Source organism: Platichthys flesus, chromosome 5 (assembly GCF_949316205.1).
Source record: "Platichthys flesus chromosome 5, fPlaFle2.1, whole genome shotgun sequence".
Taxonomy (NCBI): Eukaryota; Metazoa; Chordata; class Actinopteri; order Pleuronectiformes; family Pleuronectidae; genus Platichthys; species Platichthys flesus.
Genome location: NC_084949.1, coordinates 10,786,032 through 10,807,886, shown reverse-complemented (window position 1 = coordinate 10,807,886; position 21,855 = coordinate 10,786,032). Strand labels below are relative to the sequence as shown.

General features: G+C 44.1%; 1 protein-coding gene across 7 annotated transcripts in view; it reads right to left on the bottom strand.

Annotated features, from left to right (window-relative positions):
• Positions 1–21,855, bottom strand: part of add3a (adducin 3 (gamma) a) — a 96,161-nt gene that overhangs the window by 19,683 nt on the left and 54,623 nt on the right. For 4 of the 7 annotated variants that reach the window (XM_062386922.1, XM_062386923.1, XM_062386927.1 and 1 more), the window contains 4 exons: positions 15,322–15,559; positions 3,594–3,732; positions 2,703–2,854; positions 1,893–1,973 (listed from right to left, as the gene is read on the bottom strand). In XM_062386922.1, the coding sequence (XP_062242906.1) occupies positions 1,893–1,973; positions 2,703–2,854; positions 3,594–3,732; positions 15,322–15,516 (567 nt within the window). In that variant the 5' untranslated portion in view covers positions 15,517–15,559. Of the gene's footprint in view, positions 1–1,892; positions 1,974–2,702; positions 2,855–3,593; positions 3,733–15,321; positions 15,560–20,893; positions 21,259–21,855 lie in introns of those variants that run through there. The other 3 variants (XM_062386921.1, XM_062386925.1, XM_062386926.1) reach the window with 3 other exon arrangements.

Below are 21,855 nucleotides of genomic sequence, written 5' to 3'. Positions count from 1 at the left end.
TACTAGCATATATTTTGGTCTGTGCTTTTGAGCCAAATTGTTATACACATTATTGCTTTAGTTTATTTGGAAGATAGAAACATAACATTTATCTCTACTAATCATATTCACTTTTATGAGGCTTCGTTGTCAGACAAGTTACCCGCTGAACTTCAGCCGAGTTTCTTTCAATATCTCGTTCCTGCCAACAACATCTGGAAGATCGAACAGTAAAATGTGTGTGTCAGCAGCATGGCTACTACATCCACTGTCAGCCAACACCTGCAGCAACACTACACAGGTGTGTGTGTGGGTGGGCACTGTACAGATATCTTTGTGAGGACCATTTTGAGCCTACAACCTGGACATACAGAGTGAGGACATTTTGTCCGGTCCTCAATTTCTAAACCAATTTTAATAGACTTGGTTTTAGAGTGAGAATTATGGGCTAGGGAATGCATTATGCTAATGAGTGTCCTCACTAAGATAGATGTACAAACATGTGTGTTTGTACATGTGTTGCAGATTAAGTAGAACAAAGCAAACAGAACAGAAATTAGAAAAAGACTAAAGATATGATCTAAGTAACTTTTATGTAAACTTTAGCAATGTCACAAATCATAAAAAGTGGATTATGCGGAAGTTATTTAGCTTAGTTTGGTGGATGAAATAAAAATGCCTTTTAACTATCATTTGCAAGTAACACAGGGAACATTCAAAGAATGCTATTACTACAGGGCAAGTTAAATTGATTATTTTAGTGTCCTGTCATGCTTTCTTTATTTCTGATTACATGGATTATATTAATCAATTAAAGTATTTTAAAATAACTATTAACCTGCCTGGTCATTGCAAGCATTTGCAACAATTTTAATCAGGAAATTAAGGATGTCTATACTATATCTTCTGTATTGCTTATATAATTATTTTATTAACATCCACAAAAGGGTATTAAATCTTGTTTTAACACTGGGATTTCTGTCATTTCACCATTTTGAACTCATTGGAACACGCAGAGATGGAAACCAGGGAGAGAAAGTAGAGCGAGGGAAAGATAAAGAGACAAACAGATAAACAGATGGAAACAGGAACTGAATTAGAGGGAGTTCAAATGCAAGGCAGAAGGAAATGAGGTTGTCAACAGATTATTACACACGTTGTTACACATCTATCAGCACGGCAGGCCCAGGGCTGTGACGACATATGCACTCTTTGAACCTAAGCTGGAGACCAACAGCCGGACCCACCCAAAGTATTTGCTCACGTCAGACTAATGTCAATATGAGACCAGTCAGTGACACTGAACATAACAAACTCCTAAACAGAGTGGGATTCAGAGAGGAGGAGGGAGAGATGGAGGGAGATTTTCCTTTTGTGCTTATAGAAAAGCAAAACACTGAACTCTGCTGTTTCTACTATCTGTCCTCTTTATTAAAATTCAAGGAAGATAATTGAAGGAAGTATATGGCTGATTAAGCAAAGTGGAAAAGCATTAGCATTGTCCACTGAAGGCCAAACCTTTAATATGCTAAGTGCTGTTGGCAGACATCATGCACAGTCAAGGATATTAACAACCTATTCCATTTGATTCAGTTTAACCACGCGATCGCTGGACTATATTAATCTCAGACTATGAAGAAAATACGGTTCTAAATAATCCTGCACTATGTGTTCAATTCCTTTGCTACACCACACTTACATGAACACGTCAGTCTTTTCTTCTTCTACATATAGAGATTCATCCCATAACTCAGAATCTTTCACTTATTGCAAATCTAAATAAATAAAATCAACTTCACGTCAATTATCGTCTCTTTACCTAGGTAGGTTAAATGATCTCACTTTATGTGCTTATGTTTCTGTTGCACTTCTGAAGTAAAATGATATTTTCAAAGGCTGGGTATAAAACTTACCAGGTTTGATGCAGAGCTCTCAGCGAATGAAAGACCTCTCGGGAGGATAAGGATGTGGTCTTGCTCTTTACTGACTCGGGCCTTAGAGAGAGAGAGAGGAAAACATTTAAATGAAATGTTTGTTAGAATAATTGTAACTGACCTGAGGGAGAATAGTTTTTGAAGAGGAGGCAGTGACTGTGTTTACATGAACACCAATATGCCGACTACTGAACTTATTTTGAATTAGACATTGAATTGATTATGGTGCTTGTGTGAGTTGCTGATAGAATATTCCATTCATAATCCTGTTAATCGTTACAGGGCATGGTCTGATCCCAACTTAATGATAACACTCGAACCCAGGCCATGTGTCGTTAAGAGTTCTTCACCATCGTGAGTCGATGTCCCCGAAAAACAGTGACAATTCGAATGGGACGTGAAAAAGCGATTTAATCATATACACGTCTATATAATGCGACTGATTAGAATACTCCTCATATCTTAATTCGATTATTGTATATTCAGACTATGACCTTAATCAGAAAATCCTATTTACAGTGTCTTATTCAGACTATTGTCCTAATATTAGAACATTGTAGTCTGTGTAAACATGTCTAATGTCTAGTTCTATTGTAACTATATGAGTCAAAAGCAAATAACATGGTAGGTCTAACGTAAAAGTTCAAGAGAAATCTGTAATGAAATCTCATTAAATCAAAATCATATACTAATCATATAATCTATTCATACTGTTTTCATAAATCACAACAGTCCACACTTAAATGATCTCTCTGCTAATCCTCTGCGGCTCCTCCTGTGTTGACTCACTGTGATATAAGAGTTGGCGGAGTGTGCCCAGCTGAACAGGTCCATCAGTCTGTAGAGGCTGGCCAGTTTACAGCGCGTCAGCCTCTCGCCTTTCACCATGGTGCTGGATTCCACTCCGTACATGTCGTTGATGGGCGTGACCATCCCCAGACCTGGAGGAAAGAAAGACAGGAATGAATAGAGTTACAAAAGAGAACACAAAAAAAGGTTTTCAGTGTTTTCCAATTGGGTGGAGTTTAAACAATATCATCTCTTTTGTGTAAGTATAGACACTTTTATAGTTGCACATTACATTTTCCACTAGTAATGTTTCAAATTACAGAGGGCTCAGGACTGCCACAGAACCAGTGTACAACATCTGGATTTCGATTTAACAATTTCCTGTATGCGACACATCTGGCTCCATATCAAACATTTTTACTAATTTACACACCGACATGTTTCTAACAACAGTCCTTCCTTTGAAAGTGGGTTCACTGCCACGCCTCCTCGGACTCCCTCATTACAGTGGTATTTTTGAGGAAGAGGTGAGCTGAACTATTCTATTGCCTTTGACATGTACTTCAGCATTAGTTGTGCATTCCAGCCCTGTGATTGGAAGCAGACTTCACATGTGGACTCCTGGATAGAACTCACGAAGGATCAAAACTTCGAGAAAAATGCGCGGCTCTTCCGGAGTCTGGGGCTGGGTTGTCTTTGGGTATTCTTGCCTTTAAGCGCACAAATCTCATGTTTGCATATCTTCTCTGTTCAAATAGTGATGCTGAGGCTTTTGTTTTTCAGGGCAGATCAAAACGGCGTCACCCTGGGCAAGGGTGGTACGCTCCTACTAAATGTCAGTGCCCAGTTCGGTTGCCCCGGGTGGTGGGATGCAGCACTGTGTGCACTCACTGAGGGAGGAGGTGTTGAAACCAGCCACTGAGCTGGCCATGAAGAAGTCTGCGATCTGTCTGAGGGCGAGCAGGCCGGAGGGGTTGTTCCCCTTCCTCTGCTGCTCCTGGATCAGACCCTCCAGCTCCTCCTTGAAGGCCTGGAATAAAAGAGAGGAGAGAAAGAGTTGAGAGAAAATAACAAGACTCGATGCAATGTGTCAGAAGCTAGAAATATATGCCTCCGATTAAAATCGATCCTGAATGTGTGTCCTGTGATGCCTCGTGATCTGATCTCACTTCCCCGCTTCATATGCAAATAATCAAGTATGTCCTTTGTGTTCACTAAAACCAAATGATGTTGTTTTTATCCAGTCTGAGTTTGCAGATGTTTGTGCGTGTGTGTGTGTTGGCGCGAGTGAGAGACGGAGAGAAAGAAAGTGAGCTGAGTCATGGGGGCTTAATGAATAAATGTGCACAGTTATGAAGATGGGATTTAACCAATATAAAAAATGTATCCATCGTTATGTGGGCATCAATGTATACATCGGGGCTATGATTCCAAACAAATAAATATATGGACCCTCAGAGACATCAAAATATGTTTTTAACGGTAGAAGGAGGACGTTCATACAGCGAAAAGAACATGGCCTTATTCAATCAGACCACGCATGCTGCTGGAGTGCACTGATCTCAGGACACACATTCAGACTTACACACTTCTGATCAGATCGCTCTGGACAGATGATAACAGCGGGTCTGAATGGTATCGACCTGTCCAGATAGTACCCCCACTCTCAAACAACTAGGATTGCCTCCAGCGCCCCCACTCACAGGAAAAGCAGTACAGATAATGGCTGGATGGATTTCCATCAATGCAGGAGGAAAAGATTTCTTCAACTTCAAATGGGGATTAGTGGTGACGGCGATGACAGAGTGAAAAGATGTGGGAACATGTAGAGGGACGGGATGAGTGTGAATAAAGAGGAAGAACGAGGAGGACATGTTAATCACAGATTATACGCGCTCCTCTGGTGTCGGAGTGACTCGTCCCAACAGGGCACTAGATGAAACTGGATCGCGGTAGGCCCGCTGCACAAGAAGCTGAGTCAGGACTGGCTGTCTGTCGAGCTCACAGTCTGCCCTGTGATTGGCTACTGGAAGTGACTGGGAGAGAGTGTGGATAATCCCGTCCACGTCCAGACCACAGTCATCAGCTGAATCCACAGACACAATAATACAGCATGTGCTGACAAGCTCTAATAGAGGACCAGATACACTCACCCAGCTGGATGTGTTATGTCACGTCAAGCCCTGTATGATTTGGAGCTTTCACTTTCCTTCAAAGAAATTGTTCACGCTCAGGTCGCAGCCCATAAAGCAAATGTTCAAACAGCAATGCCAGGCTGTGCAACTAGTGCAGACATGATATACACACACTGCAGCAGGTAACAGGAGACCAGGTTATACTGAGTGTCCTGATAATCTCAGGGGGCACACTCACCTCTCTCTGCCGGCTAATGCAATTAAAGCTGTGACCAGTGCAGAGGATTTCAATACGCAGACAGACACATACTGTGCATGTATATACTGTATACACTGCATGTATGAAGACACAAGCCACATTTTGAAAGCTGGAGATGTTCTCATTACAGCAACAGAAAGCATATTTTACCCAGTAACATCTGGCTGCATTGTTTGCAATGGGAATGGACGCAATCAGCATCCAGTCCTAAATTGAATTTCTCTGCTGTAGACACGGGATTTAATCAGCTCCCATCGGAAGTGATGGAAACGTGACACCAAGGTGAACTTGGGAATTTGGCAAAATGGGTGAGATTGCCTCAGTTTTTGGTGCACTTGTGATGTCAAACTGGGAAAAAAAAACAAGAGGCAGACTCCCCTGCTGGCAATGGCAAAGGTGTCAATCGGCTCTTTTCAGTGGATTTACCAGCTGTTCAAAAACCTGCATATATCTGCTACTTATGGTGTAAAAGTGACACTGATGGGACATGATGAAGAGAAAGGAATGTCCACAGCCTGATTCGAAGCTGGGACATAGGAGGACCTCAACTTGCGACTTTACATTACATTAGTAATGTAGTAATGTAATGTAATGTAATGTAACTTGCGACTTGTGGACAATCAGATCATTGAAAGAGCCCTATTAATACAAATCTCAGTGAAAACCCATTAAGTTCTCTTCCCTTACATGCTTGATTTCTGTCATCATTGAAACTCAAAGTGCCCAAAAAAATCATTCATATCATCATCAAACATTCCATGTTGGTGTTAATATTCTCTCACTTATAACCTGCTCATCTGAAACTTATATTTTCGGTCTTATATTCATGACTCAGACTTCTTTTTGTCTCAAGCAACAATGACTCATCTTTCCAGTTTAATGACGTTTTCACCATCTGGTCAAACTTTCTGTTTTCCATCGCCAACAAATCGAGAGTGAAAACAGGCCATGACATTGTTTCCATGTGATGACTCCTCTAACAGGGCGACATCAAATATTCATCCGTTTACTTCATCTCAGTGCTCATGCACCAGTCAACACATTCCCAATAGAGCTGTGTCTGCACAAAAACATCTCTGACCCATAACTGCCTCTCGTCTTTGGCCCTAATGTTCCCTCAAGCCTCCCAAGGGACGGTCCATTAGTGTTACCCGAATGGCGTGGGGGGCCTTTGGTTTTATGCCCATGTGGGGGTGTTTTGATAAAACTGGAGCAACCCGTGACTCCACCCCCTGTGTCAGGACACATACAGTTCGTGGGGCTGCTGGTTCTGAACCCAGGTCAGACTTTCCTCTATCCCTAATGGCCATTTTCCTCTGGAAACTGGCCTGTGCGGATGTCAGACGGCGGAGGTCAAGGTTCTTGTTCCATCACCCTGACATTGGACCCACTTTACCAAACTGTGACACTGACTTGACTGAAACATTTGGACATAGGAGGTCCCAGCAGTGTCTATAGAATCAGGCCCTTTATCACATCACATGCAGCACACAGCTGTAGATCATGTGTGTTAGACGTGTAACAACCTACTGGACTAGAGGCAGCAGTATAGAAATGCTATAAATACGGCCCACACGCTCGCTGCAATTCTCTGGACAATGGCCGCCTTTATTCACACATTGGTTGAATCACACGTTTTGGAATAAAACCTATTAAAAAGCAAAAGAGCACATGAGCCCATCACCCACAAAAACACACAAACACACCCACCCACACACACACAAAGCAGGCATCTGCTCTACAGTACGTGTGTGTGTTCCCAAGAAGATTATGACAGCAGGGATTTGATTCCCATCATCAAAAAAAGATTAATCCTGGGACCTAAAGTGGATCGTGTCATTGATGAAACCCGGCACATCTGCAGCAGTGACAACAACATCACGTGTCCAGTTTGTTTTTTAGCTGCTGCGGGGCGTGGCTTCTTGACTTTTCAAAATCACAGTCCCACTGCAACGGAGACAGGAAGTCTGGTAATACAAAAAAAAGGACATTACATTGTTACAGCTCAATGACCTCTGGTATGAAAAACACAAATATCTTCTGCCCTGACAGATTATAATGACTGACAACCAGGTAGAGCAGCGCTATCCACTTAGCGCCGGAAAAAAAGGATTGTCCAATCAGATAATAGAGGAAATATGTCCATGGCTGCTCTGAAATGACAAAAGCTTATCTTTTATTTATGTATTAAGTCGACCTGCTGTCTGGAGCTTGTCCGACTACTCAGGGGAGAAGTCAGAGCCTGAGACTGGAGAGAGAATAGAGACGTGCCTATGCACAGTAATACAATTTTACCATGAGAAATCTAACACTGATCATTCTGAAGCCCAACACAGTTCAACAGAAAGGTTTCAGACATCCGTTATCTTAAATCTAGGTCCTTGTTACATTATTGGCTCTTGTGGGGATAACTAAATTTCGTGTTTCCTCCAATGGGCAATCTGAGTGATTAGACAAGCTCCAGGATTCATGTCTCACTTCAGGTCATTTAATCAGGTGACCTGATACAAGTGTTTCATCATCACCTCAATGCTTGGTGCATGGTGAACAAAAATACTTTTTCACATGCGTCTTATAGGTCACTGGATTCTCTCTCTGAGGGACAATAGGGAGTTTCCTCCACCCTCTTACTATAACAGGAAGTTTCTAGTATTCCAAGAACTGGTGTCATCACCGCACTTCCAGAGAAGTTTCCTTTTGTTGTGATTCCCTTGTTTCTGCTGCAGTTATTGTTGCACATTGAGGTGACGCTCACACTGCTGCACGTCATCCTGTGGGAAAGGAAGGCAGCACTTTTTATATCTTTGTTGGGCCAAGGACGATTCTACACATTTGTTCGTTTTGCCTGATCACGCATCATCAATTGTGGGTCACTCCCAGTTTCATCATTGCATCACAAGCTCACATAAATGATGTCCACTGTCTCATTACAGCAGATTTCAGTTAAGTGTTTGTGTTTTGTTGTCATTACCTCTAACAGGTTAGGATCTTTTCTCAGTCCTACAACACACAAAACTCTGTTCACATGGTGACCTGCATCATTAGGTCGTCTTAGTGATGAATTCCATTCACCTCTACTGGTCAAATAAAATAAATGAATTGAATACAACCTCTTCAAACATACTCTGTCAGAAACGACTGAAACATACACAGAACAGAAGATAAACGATAAAAGGCAAATACACACTCATGTTATTCTAAAAGAAAAAGATACACACCAGATGAGGCCTGTAATTTCAGCCTCCCCACAGTTATGTCATCACCATGCTTTTCTTTCAAGCAGCCCACGTGACAGTGCTACAAAGAAGCAGAGTGCCTGTCTGCAAGCCTCCGAGTGCTGTTGACCCCCACCCACTGATCCTCAGAGGGTGCAACAGTAAAATTGGCCCCCTGCCCCGACTGCAATGTCTCCCTGCTCTGCATAAACTCCCTACCCTGCCTGCACTTGTTCACCATGACAGAACAGATTGAACCAAAAGATAATTTACAACGATAGCTTTCTTTAAAAGTGATAAGAAAGTGTATCTGTATCTCCTGTGGTTTGGTCACGTTATGCTCGAATACTGATACAACATTTGAGACCAGCAAATATTGCAAATATTTTCATGTACCAGTTTCAACAAGAAGTCTTTCAATCCATTTATTTTTCTTATTGACTAAACAGTTTCATCTCTGGTTGAAGTATAAAATAAAAGTCACAAGTGTTGAATAGATCCGACATCCAGCGGAAGAAACACTAGGTTGATCTGTAATAATGATTTTAGTTTATTCCTTAAGCATGAAGGCAAATTAGCAGACCACTAAAGAGCACCTGTCAGATCAGCTGGAGTCATGCCACACTCCCCCCCCCCTGTAAAGCATTTATGTCTTTGGAGACAGATGGAGAATAGTTTAAAGCTTATAACCCCCGTACAAAGGGCATTCCTCGGACTCCTGGGCTCTCCTCTTGAGGGGAGTAGGACCTCGGTAACGTTTCAGTGTTGACCTCTAACCCTGAGAGCACTGCCGGTGGTTCTGCTAAATTCAGCTCGCAAGATATGTCGTGAAATGCCAAAGTTAAACAGAGACATAGCTCTGAGAGGAAAGGCGGTGGTATTAAAGAGCCTCTGGAGGGAGTTCAGCCTCTAATGTTCCATCAAATGGACCAAAAGGGCTTTTAGAAAGAAAAAAAAGGAAAACATAGCAGAGAGCAGCCCTGACATTTACCCGACACCAGAGGGTCCTCGACAGAAGCCGCCACTGCACCATCAATTATCCACTGGTGATTTCTGGCAACTGAGAGGGAAGAGGAGACCCGCAGGCCTTAAGTGCAAATGAAACTGAGCAAATGTGCCACTTGGTATCGGTAAATCATTTCACTGGATGATGAACAAAATGCGTCACATGCTGGAGAAGGAACGGAGAAGCACAGGAGACTGGTAGACTGAGCATGTGGAAGTGAAACAGAAATTTAATTTCATCTGATTGAATCTCAAGCCTCAGATAGCTTTTGACCTTTTGACCCTTTGGGGCAATAGAGACACGCAGAACTCCACATCACAATTTCAAACCGTGTCATCATGAGACTTGGCTTTTCAGGCGAGAGCTGAACCAGAGCTCAGTCTCTAGAAGAAAGTGCAAAAGAAAAGCAGCTCCCACATCAGCTGAAGGCAATTTCCAGTCCTCGAATGTCAATACAAAAGACTCGTTATGATCGCTGACTTAAAAATGACCCTGTCTCCTCTCCTCCTCCTTCGTCACGTGAATTAAAGTAATACAAATACAAAAAATGAAGTACAGCAAATTAATGTTCTGTATTTTTTAAAGGAACCATACATTCGATTTCTTTTTAAAAACATGACAACTTCCCTCTACAAGTGTTTAATGGTCACTAACTGCATCAAGAACCTTGAGGATTTTGTTTGTATAATTCCTATAAAAAAGACGTGGTCGTGTTCTTGTGCTAGATAGAGCGACTGTGCCGAACATGTATTTATTATGTTTTATGTGAGCTGAGACTCTGCCCATGCAGCCTCGATGGACGAAAAGACTTAAGGCCTCAACCTTGAGCTGTCCTTGGACTTTTGAAGTTAAACACAGCTGCAAGAACGAGGCCAGTGGATGAAGTCAGCTCAGTTGACTCAGTCCCGCCTGCTCTATATTGGTCCGACTTTAAATACAACCTGCCATCTGAGCGCTGTAAACCATGTAATCTGGAGCCGTCGCTAGTCCCATAACACTGGAATCAAAACAAACAGAGGGGGGGAGGGGGCTAGAGAAAGAGAGAGAGAGAGCGAGAGAGAGAGAGAGAGAGAGAGAGAGAGAGAGAGAGAGAGAGAGAGAGAGAGAGAGAGAGAGAGAGAGAGAGAGAGGCACATGTGTGGACTTCCAGCTGTGTTGTTTGTGTTGTGTGCGGTTGAACTCGGTAGAGCGGCAGGAAATAGAAACGATGGGAGAGGAGGACAGAGAGGGAGAGAGAGAGGGAGAGAGAGAGAGAGAGAGAGAGAGAGAGAGAGAGAGAGAGAGAGAGAGAGAGAGAGAGAGAGAGACGGGGTGGATCCAGCGCACGTGTCCTGCTCAGCTGGTGACGCTTATTATTGTTGTTGTTGCAGTTGAATGTGAGTAAACCGACTGTCCTGATGAGAGGGCTGCAAAACAATCTGCGGCACGCGGGGAGCCACCTGTTCCTGCTGACAGAGAGCCGCTTGGCCCGCGTTCAAAACCACATTGAGCTTCTGATAAACGTGATGTTGGGCGAGACACAGGCAGCGTCTTCCAGCGGCCGACTGTCCTGATGCCAGAATTTGACATCTCATCAAATTCATCAATATTTGTGGAGCTAGCGGCGGCAAGCAGCTGCCTACACGTCAGGCAGACACATTTCAACCATACATGGATAAGGTGTTGATTCCAATGTTCCTTTCCTCTTTTAGCTCTGTTTGGTCCCAGTTAGTCTTTAATCAGTTGTCAGGCAGATCATGTCCAGTGGGTCATTAGAGGTTTTTACCTCCGCCAATGAGATTCAGGTTTTGCCCCTTAAATTGCTTTGTTTCTTTGTCAGCAGGATTACACAATAACTACTGAACAGATTTCCATTAAACTTGGTGGAAGGATGGGACGTGTTACATTCTGGCGTGGATCTGGAGAAAGGGGAGGATCCTGGAATATTTTAATCACTTTCTTTAAATTTGCAAGATAGGGCAGGGTTATTGACATTTTCCCTTATTTCCCTGATATTAATTCATGGATGTTGATGAAGACAATATGTTCAGGGGGGCTGATGAGTGAGCACAATTTGGTGAAGTTCCAAGTGAAGATTTAGATCTAGCCTGGATGCACTCTACTGAGATCAATTTTTTTCGGACAACAGCTGCCTTATGCGTCTTGGAAATAAGCTGTCTAGATCCGTGACACTGGACCCAAATTGCAGGTCTCAAAACCAAAACCATTGAACGAGCTGAAAGACGCTAAAGCATTTAGTGGAGCTGCGGGGGAACGTGAGTGAGGCTGAACAGTCAGACAGCTTTCTCTCTCTCTCTCTCTCTCTCTCTCTCCCACTGACTGCCTCTGCTTCTTTTCAAAATATACTGCAGCTGATAAGGACAAACTGCAGCCAGCTGTGTGAGACACACCGCAGAACACACCAGTGATGGTCGGGTCCAGACGCTCCAACGGGGGGGGGGGCAGCAGTGCACTGCAGTCTACATAGAGCAGAGCCCTTTAATGTGCTCATTCATTTGCTCACCCCGAACAGCACTTGTGGTACTTAATCACACACAAACACACAAGGACACACACACATACACACAGAGGATCAAGTGGAAACCTGCATCAGCAGCACCAAGCTCCTGCCCCTCCAGACATCTGGTGCAAAAACGTTGTGTGCCAAGGAAACCACACTGGGCATGTGCAGAATGTGGATCACATTTAAAGCTAAAAAAAAAAAAACACAGCGCTGCCACTAACAAATACCACACACACACACACACACACACGCACACACACACGATACAGACTTGTGTTACTGTACTTGTGAGGAACATTTCATTCATGACATTCATTGCTGCAGCAGCACCTGACCTTATCCGTTACCAGACTGTACCACAAGTATTAGAGCTGTAACGATTCTCCCAATCCACGGTTCAGTTTGGATCTTGGTTTTGATCCCTGGTTTCGTCATACCTCGATTTTATTTTATGGGGTTGAAAAGTGGGTGCGTAAGAAAATGCGCGGGTTGGGTTGAGGGGGGATGTGTGGGTTTTATTAAAACACCAACATTTGGAACAGTTAAGACAACAACATACAGCTGTTTTCAGACAGGCACTGGACTCTGCAGATCCTCTGTATTTTCTCCTCTGCAGTCGCATGAGAGAAAGCAAATCTCAGAGTGAGACGCTCCACAGTTCCTACAGACTTTATCCGCCTGACCTCCTTGTATAAAGGCTGTATAAATCCAGGAGAAGTCAATGTGGGAACACAGCAGGGGATCCCCCGCAGGATTTACCCATAGAGTGTATGGATTTACCGTGACTGGGTGGGTGTTGTTTGATGACGCTTCTAACAGACGACACAAAAATGAAAAAAAAAAAAAAAATAGGGTTATTCTCCTGTTAAAAAAGCTGTGACAGACACGTAGCGCTGACAACCGTGCCAGGCGCTGTAAACATTATTGAGTGATCTACACAGCGGAGTTACTACGTCACTTCCTGCCTCTGTCTGCTGCACCCTGCTGATCCAGGATTTGATGCTGTTGTCAACGCGATTGTGCAGAAAACCTCCCGCTGTGTTGTGCATGTATGGAAGGCAAACTACATGTAGCCAAATTCTCCAGATTTTACCAGGATGTCATGTCTGAAAACGGTTTATAGAACATAAAAATACATAAACAAAAATAATCCTTTCCATGCTTTTAAAAGGTAAAACAAACGATCCTCTTGGACCTTCCCACTTATTGTTCTGAAGCTACTAGTCACTTCTTCAGGAGAGGCGGTGGTCTAGTGGCAGAAACTTGGACTATGGGCAGAGAAGGTCTCTGGTTCGTCTATGGTTCGACTCCACGGAGAGACAACAAAAGACGAACCTGGATTGATCAGTCCAAAAATCCAAGAGTCTCCCTACCCTGTCTAGTGCCCATGAGCAAGGCACCTTACTCCCCCATCATCTGCTCCCTGAATGCCGTACATGGTCGCTCACTGCTCTGTGTGTCCTGCACACAGATTGGTTAAATGCAGAGGTTGTGCATGTCTGTGCATGTGTTTGGTATAAATAAACATATCTTAATCTTAATCTTCTTTGTGTTACTTCAGGTTACGAGTGGATGTGGTTGGATTGTACTGTGAATGGACACAAGCGCGCACACAACAGGCCGCACAAGCTGCAGTGGCAGCGAGTGGGATTGGGCAGGGAGGTGTTTCGCGGTTCCGTCTTTGTCTATTGAGAACCGAAACTGGGGTCTTTGGGACCGTGATTTTTTTTTTCGGTTCGAGAATCCTAATAAGCCCTAATAAATGTCACTGCTGACTCTAAAGCCATCAAAGTGTTTTTGTCACTTCAGCGTAAATCAACCTACAAATGCATACGGACAAATACAGACACACAAACACACGCTGTATCTAGAAACGTGAGACACCATAATTAACGGTGAGAAGCACTCCCTCAGTCAAGAGACCAGCCCTGTGCCAATAGTGCAGAGTAAATACTCCTCATACTGTGTAAGTGGAGGGCTTGTTGTCAAATATCCACACAAGGTGACGCAACTGCTCAGAGGACACAAGCAAGAAAAAAGCAAGACTATGATTACCACAGTTGCACAGTTCTGCGCTAACTGCCAGATGGGGAGGAAATGCATTTAGGTGGTAGATGGAAACTAATTGATCCAGAAGTAAAACATCTATATGTTACATGATGAGTTTCTTTGTGAAGTCCAATATTGTTGTGTGTAGTTTGATGTTGAAGTGTTGATTTAGCTCGGCCTCTCTCTGAGCTTCTCCCGGTTCTAATCACAACCTTTGCACGACATTCAGATCCTGGCAGAGGTAGGAGCGATCAACAAACCCACAGCAAGGACACAATATGCCCTTTTGTTGTCCAATACCTCAAGTGCCTAAACAGTTAGTATGTGTCACCCCAGCGGACCAGTAACTGTACCTTCAAAACTTCTATCAGACTTGGCTGGTGAAGCAACAGTAATTCTCAAGAATTCAGACCTCCGGGCAAAGAGAATCAAACAACAGCAGTACTTGTGTTGGCTGAAATTGGCCCCATGCACGCCGAGCTGTTTACTTCAGCAAAACCCGACCGAGCATGGGAACTGCTGGCCTAGGGGGGGCACTGGGAGAGCACCGGCAGTAAGCCTGAGGCAGGGCGCGGCACCTGGTGGTTATATCAGGATGGTGAGTTTCTGTGGCCAGTGTCACAACATCAACACAAGCACGTGTGATGCACTCACTGCTGTGGCTTTTTTAGAAATCACTTGATTGGGGAATAACAACCGTCGGAAAGAGAAAAGCGGGAAGTGATTTCACAAATTGTTAAACGGTAAGGTGAAACGGTCTCCATCGGGTCTTGTGTAATCTTGATAGTGTTCCTCTTAAACTTCTCTTGCAAAAGTATCGGCTGCTTTTGAATAATGAATCAGTTGATCCTGCTCAGAGCTGTGGGAAACTAGTGCCACCGCCAGTATGTATTCAGTGACAGTTGTGGAACACTGGATACAATGCCAGTCTTAAGCCATTAAACCCACTGACATTTGCTAACGTCTGACTGTAATGGGAATAACTTAAATCTTCATTCACTTCCAGGTCAAATGACTAATAAGCAAACACAGGTTTTAATTGGCGTCGGCTCCTATCAGCAGTGATGGAAACCACACGTCCAGGTGAACATGCTTATGTGGCGTGAACGAGCACCTCAGTTGTCGGTGCTTTCATGATGTCGAACAAAAAAGCTGAGAGGCAAACTTCTCCACTGCAATGTACTACCACAGCAAAGGGAGAGGAGTTAATAGCCTTTTTAGCTGGTTTGCCCATTGAAAAAAACCCTTATTATCCACATATTTGATCTGTGATGAACATTCTGTAAGAAGAGCCATCTGTGATCGGTCCCATCCACCTCTCAGGACCAGTGAGGTATAAAGAGCTGGACGACTCGACGGCTCAACAGAAGTAATCGGTGTTCATCTCTGTATACAGGTTTTAATGAATATTCTCTGGCCTGTGCATTTTCTCTTTTCTGTCTTTTCACTTACGGGGCTCTGTAGAATCTGTGTGACACGTTTCTTCTGCTCCAGAACGTTGAAGTCCTGCCGCAGGTCGGGCGACATGTTCCTGGCCCTGATGTATTCGGGATCATTGACGTTGACCCGGTCGAAGTAGCGCTCCTTGGTCCCTCCGCCCGGCGGAGGGGGAGTGGTCACCACCTCCTGATGGCTGTCCGCACTCATGCCTGCTTCACCTCGCTCACTCAGTCAATGGCTCTGACTCTACCTGAGGTGAAAGAAAGAAAGCAGGGAGGTGTACATGTTAGAACGTGAATCATTTCATTTGAAAGAGGAAAAAGGGTTGTATCGACCTTTTAAAAAGAACATGTGCTGAGATGTTTTTCTAGCACAAAGACATGGGTGTTGAGAGCAGCACAAAACAGCATGGACAAGGATTCAAACTCACAGCACATAAAGCAGCGACCGAGATGCAACACAAATTTGCTTGTAGAGGCAAAATGCTAAAGAAAAAAACGTGTATTTTATAGTATAGTATAATTAGATTTCTGCCGTATTTCAACTTAAGTGTCTTCACTGACGAACACAGCCCTGATATATAGAATAAGAAAAAGATTTGGTCACTGCTTTAACAAAAGTAAAGAAGACCTGCATTTGTAATCAACTGACAAATAAGGAAAAGGATATTAGTTTCATTAGTGGACATGACGGAAGTGCTGCACTTTGGTTTGAGATATATATATATATATATATATTAAACCACGTTTCTATACTGTCCTGGCTTCAACGTTTTGCTCCATATGCACATTGTGTACCCCCACACTGCACACAGGCATTAGCCAGGTCACTGTGACACACCTCCCAACAAAGCGGAGAAGAATGACAGGAGGTTTTGTGTGGAACATGGAACAGGCCTTGACTGGTGAGCTGGTTTACTCCCACTGGTCATTCTCAGGTCAGCTGGCAGAGCAACAGACATTTCTCAGGACGCAGATTGTTAGAGTAAAATCAAGGATCGTGACCGGACCCTTTCAACGCCTTGTTGTCCTGCCAAGGGACACAGCCAATAACTAAATGAAGGAAATACATCAAGTTTATTATGTTTTTGAAAGACTAGGAAGAGGGGGAGAAGAAACGTGAGGCTAAATAAATTTAAGAGGAATCTGACAATGAAACACACAACATCAACACAAACTGGGAAACACTATTTTTCTTTTCAGTGGATAAAGAACACAACAACCTCCAAGAAGGTTCTGTTTTCATCTGCAAACGAAACCCATGGTACAAGCTCTAACCCTCCCATGTGAATGAAACACAGATTGATTCACAGGGAGAGAAAGACAGAACCTATAAAACTGTAGTTTTCAGGATTCTTTGCAGTGCGGCTGAAGTTGTGGTAGTGGACCATAAGCTGGTGATGTATTAGGGAGAGGCGGGACTTATGGGATCTCCACCAGATGGTGTCTCTTAGAGGAATGAGAGAGAGAGAGAGAGAGAGAGAGAGAGAGAGAGAGAGAGAGAGAGAGAGAGAGAGAGAGAGAGAGAGAGAGAAAAAGATAATTTAAGAACAAGGGATCCCCACAGCTTTCAGTAGTCATATGACAGGAGGCGGCTCGAAAAATGTTGGGGTTACAGAATCAGCCCCCTCTCTACTTATAACCTTCGCTGCTGTTTACTTGGTGTGGTGGGAAACAGGGGGCGTGAGAGGTGATTTGGTTTGACACATGCTGCTAAGCTACTCAGGCAGGTCAAATGGCACTCAGAAAGATGGCGGAGATTAGAGGAGCGGCACACCGATAAGTGAGGAGAAGAGACATCCTCAGACCAAACAACCAGTTTAAAGAAATCCTTCTTAGTGGCCGAACACGGGCATGAGGAGTTTTTGGGGGGGGTTTCTCTTTACGTGCTCCAGTGCAATAAAAACTACCTTGTTGAGACTAGATATATGTACAGTACTGCTCCTGTAGTAAATATGTAAAAAAAAAAAAACTTTCAACACTTACTATTACAAATGGCTCATTTTTGACTATATTGCCTAACTTAAACCTAAACGTGATGTAATTTATTAGATGTTTTTTTATGATATTTCTCAGATGATGAGGAGTAAAACATTCAGACCTTAGTTGAACTCATATACGACCACTGCTGCTTCCTCTGGTGTTTAGTGCCTTGCTCAGAGTTCAGTGCTAGTTCAGTGTGTTCATCTATCACTTTTCCACAACTATATTTTCCCCATTTCCACCGGGAATTTGAACTGCCGACCCTCCGGCAACCCCTCTTTGAGTTTGTATTCTTAAGATGTTGCAAGTCACAGAAATAGTTAAACATTTTATACAAAATGAAACCTTATGTAAAACTTACTTTAAAATGCTAAAGTATTCCTTCGGACTACCAGCTCTTTCTCTATGGTGCCTATCTGGAAACAGGAAGCCTCTCCTTCTCGACCTGATCCCGCCACTAAAGCTTTGATTTATATTGTGGAAATGAATAAAAGCCGCATGAAGAATCCTCTTTAATTGAAGGCAGCTGGGCAGCACAGAGTTATGTAACCCGAGATCGAATCCGTCCGCCTGCACCTCTGATCTATTCTGCTTTGTTTTTTTTTTCTCGACCATAGTCACAGTAATTGGAAGTTGTATTGAGATGTGATGTAAATCTGAGGGCAGAGTGCATTATTACAAAGAAGGCAGACATGTGGCTGCACTAACTTGATGATCCGGTGCCAGGATCTTTAACGTAAATTAAACTTCGGAGCATCAAATCAAAAGTACATCTGAGAATCTGTGACTGACAGTTTGAGCTCCTGCCTGAAATTTTGTGTATGAGTGGAATTCTGCATGGCCAGCTGGAGCCTCACCGAAATACAGTAACACCCCCACCCCACCCCGCCCTCCCCTCCCAGCTCCAAACCCAGCCTCTCAGTTCACCACCCAATCACTGCTCTGTCACAAGACACACAACTCCAGCAGTACCCAGCATGAGCCCCCCCCCCCCCAAAAAAAAACCCTCTGTCTCTGTCAATAGATCATTGTCCCGTCCCGAAACCTCCTGGCCTGGTCTCATCCAGAGGGGTCGGCGGTTGGGAGGAATGATAGGGTGAGGGGCTGAGGGGTGGTAGTTGTGTGGGTGTGTGTCTGTGTGCATGTCCGAGAGCGCACGACTAAACTGAGTAAGAATGGAATCTGATCCTCACATTACAGTATCAATGTTTACAATTCAAATCTCAAGCGTGATGGCAGATGCGCGCTTGTGATTCGATTAAAATGCTTCTTGAATGAAACAAATTAAAAAATCCACGACAGTTCCAGAAGTTTGAGGTCAGCGGCCAAACCGGAAACTTGCAACACTGCTGCCCTTTAGAGAAGTGGCATTGGAGGACTGTGCTGTGCTGCCATTGATTTAAGCGCCATTATTCTGTGGCAGATAGACGAGGCGGGCTGTGTTTTAGCGAGGGGCGCTAGACTGCGACCGCAGCCTGAGGCAAGGTGACCGTGACCTCTCACCCCGTGACCTTTACTGACCCTTCCTACATCCTTCCCTCCACCTCACCCGTGCTTGGCAGCTCTGCAGCTGTAATCCACCGTCATTTTTGGGAGGCTGTCTATGACAACTTTCTCATCTATAAACAGTTATTTAAAGAGGGCCATAAAACCAATCACTGCTGTAAACCAAAGAGCGCTAACGTGTTTTTGGTTACTAGGAGTAACTGAGGAATAGTGTGAGTCACAGACACTAAACCTCCATCTAGTCTGGATTTAAACTCAGGGAAAAACAGGACGTTACTGCATGAGTGGTACAGGTTTATAAAATACAGCGTTAGATTCCTTAATGTTTTTATATATTTTAATTATTGGTGAATCTGTCATCATGTAATAAAAATATAGATAATTCATTATTTGGTCTATAAATGTCAGAAAACAGTGATTCCATTTGTTGAAGCCCTTTGTGATGTCTTCAACCTACAGATCAGTAGTTTAAAATATTTAATTTAATGTCACATAAAATGAAGACAGGCAGCACAGCTCACAATTAACATGCTAGAAAGAGAGATGTCAAAGATATTTGTTTGAAAAAGAAACTAAGCAATTGAAAGGATATTAATTTAGTTCCTGTCAAAAAATTATTTGATAAATATGCACTATCGAGTACTTGTAATTGTTTAGTGATATAAACAAACATTTGTGTGCTTTAAAATTAAGGTAAAAAATCTGTGAAGCAACACTGCTGCAGTCTCTCACATTTCACCCGTTAGTTTCCCTCCATCATCTCCGCTCTGTGTGTTTTACCCCAGAGACAGAGTGATCTCCCATCAGGCCTCAGTCGTCCTCTGACATATGGAGCTGCATTAGAGCCAGCGACAAAGGCAGCACACAACTCAGTACACAACTCTCTATCTTCACCTGATGACAGGCGGATAATCTGGAAGCCAATCACTGTTAATTTGTCAGTCGCAGCATCTCTCTGTGCGGCGCCTTCTTTCTGGTTTCCTACATCTCTCTCCGACCCCCCCTTTGCTGACATTGTTTGTCACTTTCGATGGCATGCAGTAGATTACATATTAACTTAGTGGAAAGGTACAACAACCACAGTTTATCAACAGGCAGCAGCCACCAACACTCAGCCACACGGTGAACCCACATATCGTCATCTGGCCCTGGGGGGGGGGGGGGGGGGCGCTTCAAAGCATGCATGCTTCACCTCCACGAGCTGCCACCACTCAAAATAAGCAAACGGCCTTTTGGGTTGTGTTTCAACCTGACGGCAACAATACCAGGAAAGAATCCGTATATGTGCTAATTATATCCATACACACTGTAAATGGCAGACTGAGCACACGCGCACAAAACCACACACTGTGACCTGCAGTGTTAACCCTGTGAGAGCCACTCACACATGCAGACACACACACAAACAGAGGAGCAGGTGTGTACGTGTCTAAACACGACTGCATGATAGACCTAGCAGTGAAACTGGAGCCACATGCTCAGCAGCTTACAGATCATCCAGCGGCTTTACTATGAGAGGAGGAAGACTTCTCCTCCTGCGCCTGACAACGTGCCGGCTCCACAGCCCGTGTTTTGTCTGACTGACACATGGAAACATCTGATTGTAGTTTGGGCTGTTTCTTTATTGTGCAACTCTTTTGTCAGTGGCAGCAGCTGCTTCTTGTGCAGGTTAGAGAACACACAAAAGTCTTATCTGGATTATTTTGGTTGCTGCAGACAATCACCCAAAGGAATGTGTTGCATCTCCACATGCCTTCAGTGCCCAGTGTTGCACACATCAGAGTTAATAGCCACAGCTAATCTTCTCTGGGGCTCACACTCCCTGCAGTGTTTCTGCCAAGCGTGTTTATAGTGCAGGAGTGTGCACTCGCCTGTGTCAGTGCCCAGGCGGCCGCACTAACTTTGAATTCCCCTAAAACTACAAGTCAATTTTATGGATGGCAATCTGTAGGCGGCACATAATAACCAGAAATGAATGGGATTAAAATACTATAAAGGTCTGAGAACCAGAGGGATCAAATTCCCAAACAACATTCCAAATGTCCAACCAGGTAATGACACAAGAGAACAAGAGAATAAGCCCGAGACCAACCAACCTTGTGTTTCCTCCGCGGTCACTGAATGGGAGAGCACAGGCAGTGGTAGGAGGCGGCTGAGGCAAAACACATGTCTCTATTTCCCTTCTGCTGCTCGCCGGCTGCGCTCAAAATTCCAACACTGGGTCCCGGAGAGAAGACGAGAGAGAGTCAGAGAGAAAGAGCGGGACAGAAAGTGAGAAGAGGCAGGCGGCGATCACTGGGAACCAGTCGGTCCACTTGTCCCTCCAGGTTGTTCCAGCAGAGAGCAGATTCGCTCGGATTCCTGCCGGCCCCTCTCCACGTCTGTGCCGGTGTTCATCAGTGAGAGAAGAATCAACAGCTGTGAGGGTATGTGTGTGTGTGTGTGTGTGCCTTCAGAGAATGAGGGTGTGTGTTTGTGTGGTAAAGAAGCTAAAGGGACCACGTGATGCAGGCTTAATCCCCCGCCCACTGGCTAGAAGCACAGGCACACACACAAACACACAGAATGATTCATGCAAACACACATGCATGCAGACACACACACAAGCTGCTGGACCAATCAGAGCTCTGGCTCACGCACACTAATCACCCCTCCTCCTCCTCCCTGCCTACTCCCGCTCTCTTCCTCTCCTTCTCTCTCGCTCTGTCTGGTCGACTCGTCTTTTTTTCCTCATCACTCTTTTCCTCTGATCCATTCACTTTCTGCTCTCTCTCCCGCATTCCACAACCCTCTCTCTTTTTCTTCTCTTTATGCCTTTCTTTCACACACCCCTCGCCACCCCCTCCAGGCGACTGTACTAAAGGTCAGTGTTTATGAGTTTGTCTCACTTGTGAGCCGCACAACCTGCCCACACTGCCGCTCCGGCTGCTGTGTATCAATGTAACCTGTCGCTGCGTTGAACTGAAACACCAGATGCCATAAAAAGTCAAGAGGACCCTGACGGAACGACTTTAAAATGGATACGTCCCAATTTAATGATCCCAGGTCAGGGGTCGGG